Here is a 16,821-nt window from a genome sequence, read left to right on the forward strand (position 1 = left end):
TTATTATTTGTTTTTTCAAGACAGAGCTTCTCTGTGTATGTAGCCCTGGTTGTCCTGGAACTCACTCTGTAGACCAGGCTGGCCTCATACTCAGAAATCCACCGGCTTCTGCCTCCCAAGTGCTGGGATTAAAGGCGTGCGCCACCACTGCCTGGCCATTGAATATCTTTAATCTGTTTATCTCCTTGAACACAGATTTAGCTCCATTCCACTTCCGGTGCCCCTTTAATCCTTGAGCTGTACATGCATTGTATTTTTCTTGCTCAGTTTGCTATTTCATCAAAATGTTCTTCATAAGCTGGTGAGATGCCTTAATGGTTAGGAGCACTAGCTGCTCTTCCAGAGGTACTGGGTTCAAGTCCCAGCAGCTGCATAGTAGCTCACAACCATCTATTAGGGGATTTGACGCCCTCTTCTGGCCTATAGGTGTATATGCAGCAGAGCACTCATAAATAAATTTAGAAAATTTAAAAAAAAAAAAAAAGGTTAACACAACCCAGTGGTGGTGGCTCACACCTTTAATCCCAGCACACAGAAGGCAGAGGCAGTAGAATCTCTGTGAGTTTGAGGCCAGCCTGGTCTACAGAAAAACCCTGTCTAGGAAAAAACAAAAACAAGAAACAAAAAAGCAAGAGTTAACATTAGTTACTACACAACAGAGTCTGTACTAAGTTATTTTGAGATTTCCTTTGCCAGTGCAATTAATCCAAAAGTCTTTAGGAAAGTCTTTAGCCTCAGGAAAATCACAGACACGGACAAAAGCAGGTAAGTTCCTTGTCAAAATATCGCAAAAACTGTCTCTAGGCTACATACTAATGTTCCTCTCCTCTGAGACCTCTTGAGCCAGGCCTCCACAGTTTAACTCACCCTCAGCACCACTGCCTTCCACATTCTGCTAGGGTGGCCTATTAAGTCCCTCTTAAAGCATTCCATTGCTTTCCTACTGCAGAGTTCCCTAATCCACATTCCTCCACACAAGAACATGGCCAGACTGGTCACAGCAATACCCAAGTCCCTGGTATCAACTTCTGTGAGACACCATGACCAAGGCAACTCTTATAAAGGACATTTAATTGAGGCTGGCTTACAGGTTTAGAATAGAATTTAGTCCAGTATCATCATGGCGGGCAGCATGGACGAAGGCATGGTGCTGGAGAAGCCAAGAGTTCTACATCTTGATCTGGAGGGAGGAGGCTGTCTCTCATTGGCCAGACTTGGATTTGGGTTTGTTCCCCCACCCCCACCCCCGAGACAGGGTTTCTCTGTATAGCCCTGGCTGTCCTGGAACTCACTCTGTAGACCAGGCTGGCCTTGAACTCAGAAATCCGTCTGCCCCTGCCTCCCAAGTGCTGGGATTACAGGTGTGCGCCACCACTGCCCGGCTCATTGGCCAGACTTGAGCATATATATGAGACCTCAAAGCTTGCCTCCTCGGTGACACACTTCCCCAACCAGGCCACACCTCCTAATAGTGCCATTCTATGTGAGTCTGGTGTTCAAGTACATGAGTGTATGGGCCTGTGCCTGTGCAGACTACCACAGAAGCTAAAGCATGCCCTTCCATGGTGATTCTTGGTTATGTTAAGTTGACAAAACTAACCCTCACACTGACCCCAAGAAGGAAACAAAGCCGATGAGAAGATACCTCTGCTGTTTATGACGTGTATGCGGCCAGGTATGGCCGTGGTTTCTTCAAGGCCAGCCTGGTCTATGTGGAGAGAATCTGTATCAAATACACAAACCGATACATAAGTGTTGCTTTACTGCTCTTGACCCATGTCCATCCATGGAGCATCTCATAAGGACTTCTGGGCATTCAGCACTTGCAATCCCACAGATGCCTGCATTTATAGGTGCACACCCTCCCCACATACACATAATAGAAATAATACAATGTAATAAAAATAAATCTTTACAAATGCTGGTATCTTCCCCAAATGTTATGCTACCTAAAAAAGGTAGCACTGTCACTCCCTTTACCCACTACAGTGACGGTCATGACCAAGCACCCCAAGTGGGTAACTCCATGAACACTCACTCTGTTTCAGAAGCTACAAACTCAAGATGATCAAGACTCGGTCTCTCTCGGGGTCATTTGTGTGTTTTGTCTTTTGAGACAGCCCTTTGTAGCCTGGGTTGGCCTTAATTCCTTGTACCTGAAGATAGTCTTGAGTTGGTCCTTCAGGTATACACCACACTGGGATTTACATTGTCTTCCTGTGTCTAAGTCCTGATCTCTTATCCATAATAGGTGTTAAGGCCCACTCCAGTATTATGAAGCTGTTTCCTCCAAATTGAAATGTCCTCTAGGAGGAAATGGAGAGAGAGAGACTTAGGACTCAGGAAGCCAAAGAAACTGTAAGGTTATGTAACCTGGGAGCAGGTACTGGGAGGAAGGAGACTTGATGGATCAGACTGTAAGCTGTGGAAGAGGCTCCAGGGATACAGAAGTCCTCATCTGCTGGGGTGAGCTTTCCAGTGACAAAGCTGCCTTTGGTCACATAAGTAACTGATAAAGTCATTGGTTCACTCAAGCTAGACAGGTGAAGTCCCTTCTTTGGTCAGTTACTGGTGTCCCTTGTAAGATTCCAGGATAATTATCTCCTCAGAAAAATACAACAAAAATCTTTTCTTGTGAGGACTGCTCAAGGACCTTAGAACAACCAAAGTTTCCATTCTAGATGTCCCATTGAATCATTGGTGGGGGAGGGAAACCCTTGAGTGGGATTGCCTGAAAGCTGGTCAAAGAATCCAGTGATGAGGCTTCCAGGAGTCATCCCTACACCAACTAGAACTGACTGAATCACCTGTGCCCTGCGGAACACTGGTGGGCACCAAAGAAATAACTCCAGGGCCCAGACAGATGGATCAGTGGTTAAGAGCCTGGCTACTCTTCCAGAGGATCCCAGTTCAATCCCCTCCTCACAACTGTCTGTAACTCCAGTTCCTGAGGATCTAATGTCCTCTTCTGACCTCTGTGGGCTCATGCACGCATGCACACACTTTATTTATTTTTTAATTTTTAAATTTATTGAATGTGTGAGTGCTCTGCCACATATACACCCACATGCCAGAAGAGGGCATCAGATCCCCTTATAGATTGTGAGCCAACCTGTGGTTGCTGGAATTTGAACTCAGGACCTCTGGAAGAGCAACCACTGCTCTTAACTGCTGAGCCATCTCACCAGCCCCCCAACACACATCTTTTTGAGACAGGGTTTCACTTTGTAGCTTAAGATGACCTGGAACTTTCTATGTAGACCAGGCTGGCCTACTTGCTATGTAGACCTGCTTCTTAAATGCTGGTCTTGAAAGTGTATATTATACCACACCCAACTAAATATACTTAAAAAAAAACAAAAAACAAAAAAAAAAAAACAGGTCCACCCAAGTCTACCTGATAAAAAGATTATATTTCCCCAGAAAAAAAAGTCACACAGCCCCTATTACCTACGTCACTTTACCTTAATTAGCTCTTTTAAAAAAAAGAAGAAGAAGAAACTTTTAGCCGGGTGGTGGTGGCACACGCCTGTAATCCCAGCACTCTGGGAGGCAGATGCAGGTAGATTTCTGAGTTTGAGGCCAGCCTGCTCTACAGAGTGAGTTCCAGGACATCCAGGGCTATACAGAGAAACTCTGTGTCGGGAAAACAAAAAACAAACAAAAACAAACAAACAAAAAAAAAAAACCAAAAATCAAAAAAAACAAAAACAAACAAAAAAACTTTTTTTTTCAAAAAGAACTTTAAGATTTATTTATTGTATGTCTGTGAATGTGCTGTTGCTATCTTCTGACACACCAGAAGAAGGCATCGGATCTCGTTACAGATGGTTGTGAGCCACCATGTGGTTGCTGGGAATTGAACTCAGGACCTCTGGAAGCACTCAGTGCTCTTAGCCACTGAGCCATCTCTCCAGACCTTAATAAAACTTTAAAAAATGATATTTCATTGTACGTGCATTGGTGTTTTGCCTGCATGTATGAATGTGTGAAAGTATCATCTGGAACTGAATTACAGCCCACCTTAACTAGCTCTTTAAAGACTATTTCCACATATAGCTGCATTGTGAGGAAGGGGTTGGGCCTTGACGATTTGGACCTAGGATGAGAGACACACTATAGCCATAATTAGGGAGGACTGCTCGTGAGTACACACTTCGGAAATTAGTGGCAATCCAGGCATGACTATGACAATATGCTGCAGTGTTTGGAATTAGAGTTCACTGTTAGAGATGCTGTCAAACCAGAACTGGAATTAGAATTGGGGAATTGTTATTGTGTGCATGTGTAACGCACACGCTCATATGGGAGTCGCAGTACAACTCATGGGAGTCTGCTTGTCCTATCACATGGATATTCCAGGGATGGAGCTCAGGTTGTTATGTTTGGCAGCAAATGCTATCACACCATCTCACCAGCCCCTGGAATCAGGACACTTTTTGAATCTTTAAGAACCAAATTGTGGCCTTTGGTCATCATTTTGTCAAGGGATAGTGTCATCTCTTCTAACACACTGTGTTTCCTTCACAGTAGACACTGTTCTAAGTCCTTGTCAACCAGCAAGTCCTCTAGTTCTGTGGCAGTCCTGTGAACTAGGTGCTGTTAACCTTTCTTCTTCAGGGCTAGCAATGTGCCCAAATTTTCTATGCTCACACAGCTAATACAGAAATACAGCAAGCAGGGCCAGGCTGGTGCCCATTGCTGTGCTGCTCTGTGTTGTGCTGTGCTGTCCTGCTCTGTGCTGTGCTGTGCTGTCCTGTCCTGTCCTGCTCTGTGCTGTGCTGTGCTGCCCTACTCTGTGCTGCTCTGTGCTGTGCTGTCCTGTCCTGCTCTGTGCTGAGCTGTGCTGTGCTATGCTCTCCTGCTCTGTGCTGAGCTGTGCTGTGCTGTCCTGTCCTGCTCTGTGCTGTTCTATGCTGTGCTGTGCTGTCCTGTCCTGCTCTGTGCTGAGCTGTGCTTGCTGTGCTGTGCTGTCCTGTCCTTCTCTGTGCTGTGCTATGCTGTCCTGTCCTGTCCTTCTCTGTGCTGGGTTGTGCTGTCCTGTCCTGTCCTGTCCTGCTCTGTCCTGCTCTGTGCTGTGCTGACCTGTCCTGTCCTGTCCTGCTCTGTGCTGTGCTGTGCTGTCCTGTCCTGCTCTATGCTGTCCTGTCCTGTCCTGCTCTGTGCTGTGCTGTGCTGTGCTGTCCTGCTGTCCTGCTCTGTCCTGCTCTGTGCTGTGCTGTCCTGTCCTGCTCTGTGCTGTGCTGAGCTGTGCGAGAGCCACCACACTGCTGTGAGAGTTTAACTATCCTCGCCTTGTAGAGGAGGAAGCAGGCTCAGAGAACAACATGACATGACATGAGATAGGAGGAATCCAGGCCTCCCACCAACTGGCTAAGGCAAGGTGTTAGGAACAGTGTGGACTTGTGCCCAGGTATGTGTCTATGTGGTGGGTTAATTGCAAAAATAAAATGGGGGAGGAGCTGGGAAGAAAAGAGGTGAACTTGGGCTGTGATGGTACACGCTTTTAATCCCAGCACTCAGGAGGCAGAGACAGGTAGATCTCAGAGTTCGAGGCTATCTTGGTGTAGAGCGAGTTCCAGAACAGCCAGGGCTATGCAGGGAAACCCTGTCTTGGGCGGGGGTGGGTGGGGATGGAATGCTGCATTAGCCAGGTATGGTGGCTCACTCCGTTGGCCCCACTACTTGGGCCAGAGTCAGGCAGATATCTGAGTGAGTTGAGGCTACCCTGGCCCACAAAGCAAGTTCCAGGACAGCCAGGGAACACAGAGAAATCTTGTCTTAAAAAAAAAAAAAAAAGGAAGGAAGAAAGAAAGGAAACAGAAGAAAAGAAAAAGCAGGCCGGACACCCATGTCACTCCCAGGACACCCAGTGTTCTGCCTGCTGCTTTCCTGCTGTCAGAACCTCTGGCCTAAGGCTTGCCCGCGTCCTAGCAGACAGCCCTTGGCAAGGCTTCCAGAGAGCTTAACCTGCTAGGGGCCTCAAGACCAGTGTCAGAAGTGTCAAAGGGACACCAAACAGGTTCTCAGGTGGCGCGATGCCTGTATCCCTGGGACAGACACCTTTCTTTCAGCTTTGAGTGGGTGCAGCAGAAACCCTAGTGACCTTGCTGCTGACATTCCTTAGAAGCCACGTGGCCCCAACTGGCAGGGACAGCTGCAGACAGGGCCTGAACCAGCCTTGTTCCCAGGGTGGCGCCCATCGTCCATCCAGGCCCTGCTTGGCTTTTGCCTGGTGTTCCTTTTCCCTCGCAGAGATCAGCCGGCACTGTGCGTCTACACACACCATGAGCGTCTAAAAGACACCTAGCCGACCACGGTCTTTCCGAGTGGCCAGGCTGTGGGAGGATGGGGCAGGACCAGACAAAGCAACAGATCGAGAAAGGACTGCAGCTGTACCAGTCCAACCAGACAGAGAAGGCACTGCAGGTGTGGATGAAGGTGCTGGAGAAAGGCTCCGACCTCGTGGGCCGCTTCCGGGTGCTGGGCTGCTTGGTAACAGCGCACTCAGAGATGGGCCGCTACAAAGAGATGCTGAAGGTACACGTTACCCTTCCAGGGTGCTGTGGGAGGGCCCAGGCGCTGTGGGAGGGTTTGGGAACAGGGCTGGGTGGCTTCCAACTCCCAGGCGCCCTTGTATCTCTGAGAACCCTGTGCATCTCATAGGCTAGTGAAGATTCACAGGCATCAGGTGCCAGGGTCTGGGGATCTCCAGCCCAGATCTCCAAGCCTAGATTTTAGTCTGCTGCTTGGTGCCTGGTAGAACAGGCTCCAAAATTGAGAGTCAGGCTGGTCAATGATAGACTCCAGATCTGAGACGGGGTGGAAGTATAGTGTCTACCCTGAGCTTTGGTTAAAGCTTCTATGCTGTGACTGGGACCTGGGAGGATGGACCTGAGGTAGTGGAAACTCCTGAGTCTGAGCTTTGAGGTCTGCCGTTGTCTCTGGCTGTGGCCACCAGGGGCTGAGTGTTGTCTGTTACCTGGGGCCAGTTTGCTGTGGTCCAGATTGATACAGCTCGGGAGCTGGAGGATGCTGACTTCCTGCTTGAGAGCTACCTGAACCTGGCGCGTAGCAATGAGAAGCTGTGTGAGTTCCACAAAACCATCTCCTACTGCAAGACCTGCCTCGGCCTGCCTGGCACCAGGGCTGGTGCCCAGCTTGGGGGTCAGGTCAGCCTGAGCATGGGCAATGCTTTCCTGGGTCTCAGCCTCTTCCAGAAGGCCCTCGAGAGCTTTGAGAAGGCCCTGCGCTATGCCCACAACAACGATGACACCATGCTGGAGTGCCGTGTCTGCTGCAGCCTGGGCAGTTTCTACGCCCAGGTCAAGGTGGGCCTGGTTCCTTTGTGGGGTATGGGGGAGGATAATGGGGGATTTGAGGCTCCCAGAGGGCCTCTTGTGTGTGTTGGGGTGGGGGGTTTGTACTGTTTCTTTATGATAAATGTTCTCTGATTTTCTCTGGCCAAAAGTTCTTTTGAGACAATGCCACCGACCTTAGCCAATCGGAGAGCAGAATTATCTGACTCCCCCATCCCGCAGATGGCCCCACAGGTGGCGTGGGTTTTAAACTGGCCATCGCGCCTGCCTCATTCATCTGAACCGATGTGTGCTTCTTGGCACCGGTGATGAGGCTGATCGTGGAGCATTTCTGTAGCACACGCAGGCCCACAAACTCCAGCGTCCATCCACTGGGGCTCCCTGGCTGCCACAGAGCCCAAGCCTGGAGTCCTGGGTTTGGATCGTTTCCCACCACTCAGTGTGTCCCCCTCCTGTTCTGTGTCCCCTGCAGGACTATGAGAAAGCCCTGTTCTTTCCCTGCAAGGCTGCAGAGCTTGTCAACGACTACGGCAAAGGCTGGAGCCTCAAATACCGGGCCATGAGCCAGTACCACATGGCTGTGGCCTACCGCCTGCTGGGCCACCTGGGCAGTGCCATGGAGTGCTGTGAGGTGGGACACCTGGGACGCATGCAGGTGGGGGTGGGGGTGGGAGAGCCTCAGGCCCAGGCCAGGGCCCCCTGTTTTCTAGAACAGCCCACAGAATCCCTCAAAGGGTTGCCAATAAGCACCTGAAGCGTGTATCACAAACTCTGCAGCAGACCTCATTCCCTTCCAGTCCTTCCGCAGGTGCCTCTGTGGACCACTTTGAAGAGTAAAACATAAGGGCGGGAGATGTGGCTCAGTTGACAGAGTGCTTGCCCAGTGTGCACAAAGCCCTGGGTTCAACCCTTAGCCCTACCTAAAAGCTAGTTTAGGAATTCATGCCTATAATCCTAGCACTTGGAAGGTGGAGACAGGATCAGACATTCAAGGCCATCTTCAGGTACATAGTTCAAGGCCTAGCAAGACTGTATGAGAGTGTCTTTAAAAAAAAAAAAAGAAAAGAAAAAAATAATCAGTAAAGCAGAGACATCCAGGGCTACCTGTGATGAACCCCAGAGCTCAGAAGCCAAGCAGTATGATCACTTAAGAGGCTAGCCTGGGCTGCATTGGCAGCTCTTGGGCCGAAAGACAAAAGTAAAGAAAAGGCTTGTGGGGAGGGGGTCGAGCCCATGCCATTCTCGGGAAAGCCTTTCTCTAATAAACTGTTCCATCTGTCTGTCTGTCTGTCTGTCTCTCTCTCTCTCTCTCTCTCTCTCTCTCACACACACACACACACACACACACACACACACACACCATGAAACCATAAAAAAAAAAAAAAAAAAAAAAACGAGATCAGGTCTTGAGGTTTCCCCTCTCAGGCTCAAATCACATTGCTTCACCCTCTGATCCCGATCAAGCTGCTTCTTTCTCTCTGATCTGAGCCTCGGTTTCCCTCCGTCAGACAGTACTGTGATCTTAGTGGTTCAGTGCAAGAGGCCTCAGCAACCACAAGAGGATGTGGTGGTCCTAGCCGTCCCTTCTAAGGGACCGCTGGGCATAGGGCACCCCATAGTAGGGTCACACGAGCTTGCCCCCCTTGCAGGAGTCCATGAAGATTGCCCTGCAGCACGGAGACCGCCCGCTTCAGGCACTCTGTCTCCTCTGCTTTGCTGACATCCACCGGAGCCGTGGGGACCTGGAGGTGAGATCACCAGGATGAGGTGGGGGGGGGGTCCTTGGGCCTGGAGCATCCCAAATCCAACCCTGCTTGGCTCTGCAGACAGCCTTCCCTAGGTATGATTCTGCTATGAGCATCATGACGGAGATCGGGAACCGCCTGGGGCAGGTGCATGTGCTGCTGGGCGTGGCCAAGTGCTGGATGGCCAGGAAGGTGCTGGACAAGGTGAGGCCAGGCCCTTTGCTGTGGCTAAAGCTCTCTCTGATGCTCCCTATTTGGGGTTGTTCAGCCAACACTGGAGGTACAGTGTTGGGCTTGCCCCCTGTTTAACATCTGCCTCACCCTGTTGCCATGAGACCCAAACATTCACAATTCTCCACACTCAGAGAAGGCCCATGTCTCACCCAGGGACCCACAGCTTATAGAGGGCCAAAGCTAGCATTGAAACCATATATTTTTAAATTCCCCCTTTACTCTCCCAGAGCATCCTATGAGGCAGTCACGTTCTGCCCATTCTGTCAGCATAAACTAAGGCAGGATATAACTTGCCCTGTCTCTTCTGCTACCTTCCACAGGGCAATGGCCCCACCCCTGTTCCCCATCACCCCAGGCCCGCTTTTCTTTGTTTTGGCTATGAGCCAAGGCATAAAAGATTGCCCACAACCCTGGCTTCTGCTCCCCTTCCAGGCTTTGGATGCCATCGAGAAAGCCCAGGACCTGGCTGAAGAGGTTGGAAATAAGGTGAGACATGATTACGCCTCCTGGGACTGGCTGGGGTCAAGAGCCAAAGACAGAAAGCTGGGAATGCTGGCACACGCCTGTGATCCCACCACTTGGGTAGAGGAGATAGGAGTTGAAGGTTCAGAGTGAGTGGGAAGCCGGCTTGGGATACATGGTACCCTGCTTAAGCTCTGAGTCCTCTGACCCCCTGCAAGGTGCTTGCAGCCACCCCGACATCCTTGATCTCAACCTTCAGAAATCAAGAGAACATTTCTGGGGCCAGGCAGGCGTTTCACACCTTGGAGAGTCGCTGAGTTCCTAGTGGCCTCTCAGTTCCACAGGGTAGATGTCTTCTTCGTGGGTATTAGACATGCACATGTATGTAACACATACATATATGCAAGCAAAAACACATGTACATATTTTTTAATCTTAAAAACAAAAACAAAATAAAAACCTTAACAATGTCCTCTGCTCCTCGAGAGCTGGGTATCCTCATAAATATTAAATACAGAGCCTTCCCTGTGAGTGTTCTCATGATATAGATGAGGCCCAAGATCCCCTGCTACCAGCTATATACCCATAGTATATGTAGCTTCTTCAGATGTCTCCGTTGTACCCAGATCCTAAAGTCTTGGAGAAAGCTTTGTGTCTCCCAAAGTCTTCTAGAAAATGTGCATCTCTGCAGGCTCTGGGGCACAGCCCAACCAAGACGTTAAAGTCTATTTTGCTTTGGGCTGGACCACAACCACTCACGTTTATTAGAGTTTATCTAGGCATCAGACTGATCAGAAGTGTATATTCAATAAAAATAGAACACATTAGTTATTGTAGAGGCAGGTTTGGTCAATAAAGTCCTTCAGAAACGTGGTCCAATGGGGCACACCTGTTTCAGCACTTGGTCGGTAGATAGAAGCAGAAGGATCAGGAGTTCCAGGCCAGCCATGAATATAGTGAGTTCGAAGCCAGCCTGGGCTATGTGTATGAGACCCTATCTCAAAACGAAAACATGGGGTCCCATGTTTCTCATCTCTGGTCTTACCCATTTTCTGTTCTTGGGAAGCCAAGGCTGGGGTGGGCAGGATATTTCTCCTAGGTCCTACAGCAAGGTGAGGAAAGGTGTGGTGGGAAAGGCACATTCTCAGCCCCTCACGGGATCTCTCCCCACTGTCTTCGCCGTAGCTGAGCCAGCTCAAGCTGCACTGCCTGAGTGAGGTCATCTACCGCAGCAAAGGGCTGCAGCGCGAGCTGCGCGCGCACGTCGTGAGCTTCCACGAGTGCGTGGAGGAGACTGAGCTCTACTGCGGCCTCTGCGGCGAGTCCATTGGGGAAAAGAACAGCCGGCTGCAGGCCCTGCCCTGCTCCCACATCTTCCATCTCAGGTGGGTCCTTTGCTGGGTGGGCAGGACCCCGCGCCCCCGCCCCCCCATCACACCAACAATAATAGTAAATGCAAAGCCCTGGTGCCTTGGTGCCTTGGTGTTCTAACAACTTCCCACCGACTCACCCTCTAGCTTCATGAGGTGGGGGTGGGGGGGGTCGTCCTTACCATCATCCTGAGGGGAATTCAGAAGGGTCCCTTCAAATCAGCTCCCAGGACCCAGTTTGCCTTGGGGTGGCAGCAGATGCCAACTTTGCCACAGCCTGGAAGGCTCTGGTGCAGGGCAGGCAGGAAGCGAGCCTTCTCTTCCACTGGACAGTGACCTCCTGGTCTGGAAGGGAGGAAGGCACAAGCCAGGGCTTGGAGTAAGTCTGGCCTGGGTGAGTGAGCGCAGCCTCTCTGCCTCCACAGATGCCTGCAAAACAATGGCACCAGGAGTTGCCCCAACTGCCGCCGCTCCTCCATGAAGCCAGGCTTTGTGTGATGTCACCGGCCATCCTGGGTTTCCACACAACCTCCCCTGGCTCCTTCTCCGTTATCAAGCTGGAGGCCCTGGTCAAATCCTAGGGTAGCAGCCAGGACCTCCATAGCCAACTCAGGGCCAGAGGCCTGCCTGCTGCTCCTCTGGGCCTCGCTTCCCTCGCCTGCCTCTTTGTACTTTGTTCTTTATAGAAAAATAAAATGTTTGTACCTGGTGCCAGGGATTTCTGACCCTTCATCCTCGCATCAGCTTCTCCACACAGCCTCACTCCTGCATGGTGTGAGACTACTCACCTTAGCATTACGTTACCAAGACAACAGAAGACCCCTGCTGCTGAGACACACACACACACACACACACACACACACAAAATGGTGATGTGATGTGGAAAGTGCTAGAAACTGGTGTGGACTGCATGGTAAACGTCTGCCCCACCAATAGTTTTAAGGACATCTATTTATTTTGTGTGTGTGCACATGTGTGCACATGGGAGCATGTGTGCTGGTGTGAATGTGTGGTCGGAGAACAATTTTGGGGAGTCAGCTGTGTCCTTCCACCATGCGAGTCCCTCAGGATGGAACTCGGGCCCTGCAGCTTGGAGGCAAGTGTCTTTACATGCCGAGCCATCCTGCTAGTCCCTGCCTCATCCATTTTCCAGGTGTTATTGCCATTGACGGGTTCTCGGTGTAGCCCTGACTGTCCTGAAATGCACTCTGTAGACCAGGCTGGCCTCGAACCTGTCTCTGCCTCCTCTGCCTCCCAAGTGCTGGATTAAAGGCATGTGCCACCACTGCCCAGCACTTAAAAACAAAACAGTCCTAGACTAGGCTAGCATTGTTTTGTTTTGTTTTGTTCAGACAAGAATCTCACTGCTCTAGAAATCATGTAGATTCGAGTTCACTAAGCTCCTGCTGCATCTGGCTTCTGACTTAAGGACAGCCAGCATGCCTGGCTCTGTCTGTTGCTCTTCATTAGGAAGGACAAATGACCACCTCCCAAAGGCCTCACTACAGGTACCGCCATATGGGGGGGGGGGGGGTTCAATTTCATTGTGTGGATTTGGAGCCAGGTGAAAAAGTGAGTGTATCTGAAGATAAGGCCTTGAGTAAGAGAGCGAAAGGCTAGGAAGATAGTTCTGCTAGTAGAGTGCTCGCCAAGCACGCATAAGGTTCTGGATTTAATCCTCCAAACCCAAATTACCTAAGTCTGTGAGTAAGCACAAGAGGATCAGAAGTTCAAGACCCCCCTCTGCTACCCTGCAGAACGGAGACCAGCTGGAGCTACCCAAGACCAGTCTCACACCAATCCAAAATGAGTGAGTCAAGGTTGGCATCCTAGTCCAAGAAAAAAGACACGAGAGCTTCCCAACTCTGTGAAAAGATGAAATAAAAAAATCTATTTTTGAGCCGGGCGGTGGTGGCGCACGCCTGTAATCCCAGCACTTTGGGAGGCAGAGACAGGCGGATTTCTGAGGCCAACCTGGTCTACAGAGTGAGTTCCAGGACAGCCAGGGCTACACAGAGAAACCCTGTCTTGAAAAAAAAAATCTATTTTTGCTTCCAGTCACTTAGTCCCCAACAATAATGACTCTAGGACTAATTATTTATTAAATGCCTAGGCCATAAGCCTTGGCTTATTCCCTGACTGGCACGTAACTTTTTAAACCCATTCAAACCATCCTATCTTCCACATGGTTAGTTACCTCTCTTTCAGTCCTGGCTGGCTCAAGTATACACACAAGCAAAATAATAATAGTAATAGTAATAATGATGATGATGATAATGAAAATTAGTGTCTGTGTTTAGATCGCCTAGACTGTGCTTGGTTTTTCTTCCCTTAAACCAGGCTGGCTACAAACTCAGATCTACCGCCTCTGCCTCCCCAGTGTTGGTATGTGCGCCATGTCTGGCTCTGTGTTTTCACTAACATTTTTTATTTGTTGAGAATTTTAAACATATATAGAATGAAATATACCCCATCACAGCTGTCCGCAGCTCTCCCTGGATGCCCTGGGGACGCTCCCCAGCATGTTGTCCTTCCGAGTTTATGACCCCGGCTTTTCTCCTTTTGGTTTTTTGAAACAATGCCCCATTGTGTGCCTCTGGCTGGCCGGCCTGAAACTCACCAGGCTGGCCTTGAATTCAGAGACCTGCCGGCCCCTGCCTCTTGACTTTTTTTTTATAGTCACTGAATAACTAGTGCTGCTCTTACGCGCGTGGATATGGGGTCATCTACCAGCATTTGGGCCACCTGCCAGTGGTCACATTCCTCCCAGGAAAACTAGCCACCGCTTTGCCAGCAGCCTTGAGCCACCAGCAGCTCCTCAGCAAGGAGTGGGCGTCTCCTGGGCCCTTCCTCCTGTGCTGTGCTATGCTGGGATTGTCCCTGGCGTGACTGAGTGCAGCTTATACAGGTCACCACAGCTGCTGTGGGTTTTGGAGCGAGTGGCTCTCTCATGCAAGAATACAAGCATTTCCATACTGTAGGAGTCAAAGTCTCTCACTGGGATTGGGGACTCACCAATGAGCTAGGCCTGGCGTGGACCATGGAAAGTACACGGTGAGGCTGAAATATCTCATTCCAGAAAACAAAAGAAACAGAAAGGGAGGCCAGCCAGCTTGGAAGGGCTCCCAAAGCCCATTGGTGGTGACAAATCACAGCTGATTTATCAGCACAGGCTACTATCACAAAATACCAGGGAGTGGTGTTTCAAACAACCACAACGTATTTCCTTACAGCTTTGGAGACTTAAGTGCAGCATCAAAGTGGCAGACAATTCTAGAATTCTGCCTTACTACTGTGTCCTTATAGCCTTTTACCTGTGCTCCGGTGCTCCGGAAGAAAGAGAGGCCCCAGTCAGGCATCCGTGGCGCACACCTTTAATTCCAGCGCTTGGGAGGCAGAGGCAGGGGGATTTCTGAGTTCAAGGCCAGCCTGGTCTACAGAGTGAGTTCCAGGACAGCCAGGACTACACAGAGAAACCCTGTCTCGAAAAACAAAAACAACAACAACAAAAAAAAAAAAGAAAAAAAGAAAAAGAAAGAAAGAAAGAAAGAAAGAAAGAAAGAAAGAAAGAAAGAAAGAAAGAAAGAAAGGCCTCCTTCCTTCCCATGTCTATAGAGGTAAGTGTCCCACCTCATCTAATTCCTACTGCCTCCCAAAGCTCTGTCTCCAAAGGCCATTACCCCAGGGGCTAGGACCTCAGCATGACAATTTTGAGAGACACAAAGGTTCTGTATATCAGTGACACCATTTATTTTATTTTATTAAAGGGAAATAAAAACACTTTATGATAAAAATTAAAGATTTACATGGAAAATATTTCAGAATAAACATGTTAAAATTGACAATTTTCATGGAAAATTAAGGAGTAAAGTGGTAGACATGTAAAACATTGCTAAATTAATTGAAATATGGGATAGAAACATTTTATGATAGAATTGAAGATTTATATGAAAAATATTTCTGACAAAATTGTAGAAAAATGGGCTGGAGAGATGGCTCAGTGGTTAAGAACACTGACTGCTCTTTGGAAGGTCCTGAGTTCAAATCCTAGCAACCACATGGTGGCTCACAACCATCCATATCAAGATCTGACTCTCTCTTCTGGAGTGTCTGAAGACTCCAGACTATATGTAGTATACTTACATATAATAAATGAATTAATAAAAAAATTGTAGAAAAATGTAGAAAAGCATGTTAGAATTGAAGATTATCATGGAAATTTTTATATAGATATAATAATGGTGGTCATAAAAGTATTCCTAAGTTGATTAAAAATAGAATTATAAACATTTTCTGATAAATTAAAAGTGGAATTATAAACATTTTCTGATAAACATGGAAAATATTTCTGATAAAATTGTAGAAATATAGAGAAAAACATGTTAAAGATTATTATAGAAATTATATAGATAAAATGATAGGCATAAAGATAATTCTAAGTTGATTGAAGGTGGAATTATAAACATTTTCAGATAACATTGAAGATTTACATGGTAAATATTTTTGGTAAAATTCAAGAAATAAATAGACAAACACATTAAAATTGACTATTTCATGGAAAATTTTAAATAAAGAATGGTTGATGTAAAAACTCTTTCTAGCCGGGCGGTGGTGGCGCACACCTGTAATCCAGCACTCTGGGAGGCAGAGGCAGGTGGATCTCTGAGTTTGAGGCCAGCCTGGTCTACAGAGTGAGTTCCAGGACAGCCAGGGCTATACAGAGAAACCCTGTCTCGAAAAAAAAAAAAAAAAAACAAATCCAAAAAAAAACCAAAAACAAAACAAACAAACAAACAAAAAACTCTTCCTAAATTAATTGAAGGTAGAATTAGAAACATTTGTGATAAAATCAAAGATTTACATTGGAAATATTTCTGATAAGATAGATGAAGTATATAGAAAGACATTAAAACTGAAGATTATCATGAAAAATAATGCACATAAAATGGTAGGCATAAAAGAAATTACTAAATTAATTAAAAGGGGAATTACAAACATTTTCTGATAAAATTGAAGAGTTACATGAAAAATATTTCGTAAGTCTATGTCTTTTTATTGGGGAGTTGAGTCCATTGTTGTTAAGAGATATTAGGGAGTAATGATTATTGCTTCCTGTTATTTTTGATGTTATTTTTATGTTTGTGTGGGAATCTTCTTTTGGGTTTGTTGGAAGAAGATTACTTTCTTGCCTTTTCTAGGGTGTAGTTTCCCTTCTTGTGTTGGCATTTTCCATCAATTATCCCTTTGTAGGGCTGAATTTGTGGACAGATGTTGTGCAAATTTGGTTTTATCATGGAATATCTTGGTTCCTTCATCTATGATGACTGAGAGTTTTGCTGAGTATAGTAGTCTGGGCTGGCATTTGTGTTCTCTTAGGGTCTGTATGAGGTCTGCCCAGGATCTTCTAGCTTTCATCGTCTCTGGTGAGAAGTCTGGTGTGATTTTAATAGGTCTGCTTTTATAAGTTACGTTGCCTTTTTCCCTTACTGCTTTTAATATTCTTTCTTTGTTTAGTGAATTTGGTTTTTTTTTTTTGTTTGCTTGTTTGTTTGGATTTTTTTTGTTTGTTTTTTCGAGACAGGGTTTCTCTGTACAGCCCTAGCTGTCCTGGAACTCACTCTGTAGATCAGGCTGGCCTCAAACTCAGAAATCCGCCTGCCTCTGCCTCCCAGAGTGCTGGGATTACAGGTG

At 47.7% G+C, this 16,821-nt stretch overlaps 1 protein-coding gene across 1 annotated transcript; it reads left to right on the forward strand.

The window, feature by feature from the left end:
* Positions 1-11,864, forward strand: Rapsn (receptor associated protein of the synapse). Its single transcript, XM_052182913.1, has 8 exons — positions 1-6,540; positions 6,993-7,331; positions 7,792-7,950; positions 8,969-9,067; positions 9,146-9,268; positions 9,731-9,784; positions 10,946-11,145; positions 11,556-11,864. The coding sequence occupies exons 1-8, from the start codon at positions 6,349-6,351 to the stop codon at positions 11,626-11,628; spliced, it is 1,239 nt and encodes a 412-aa protein (XP_052038873.1). The 5' UTR covers positions 1-6,348; the 3' UTR covers positions 11,629-11,864.
* Positions 11,865-16,821: the final 4,957 nt, after the last annotated feature.

Source organism: Apodemus sylvaticus, chromosome 5 (genome assembly GCF_947179515.1).
Source record: "Apodemus sylvaticus chromosome 5, mApoSyl1.1, whole genome shotgun sequence".
Classification (NCBI taxonomy): domain Eukaryota; kingdom Metazoa; phylum Chordata; class Mammalia; order Rodentia; family Muridae; genus Apodemus; species Apodemus sylvaticus.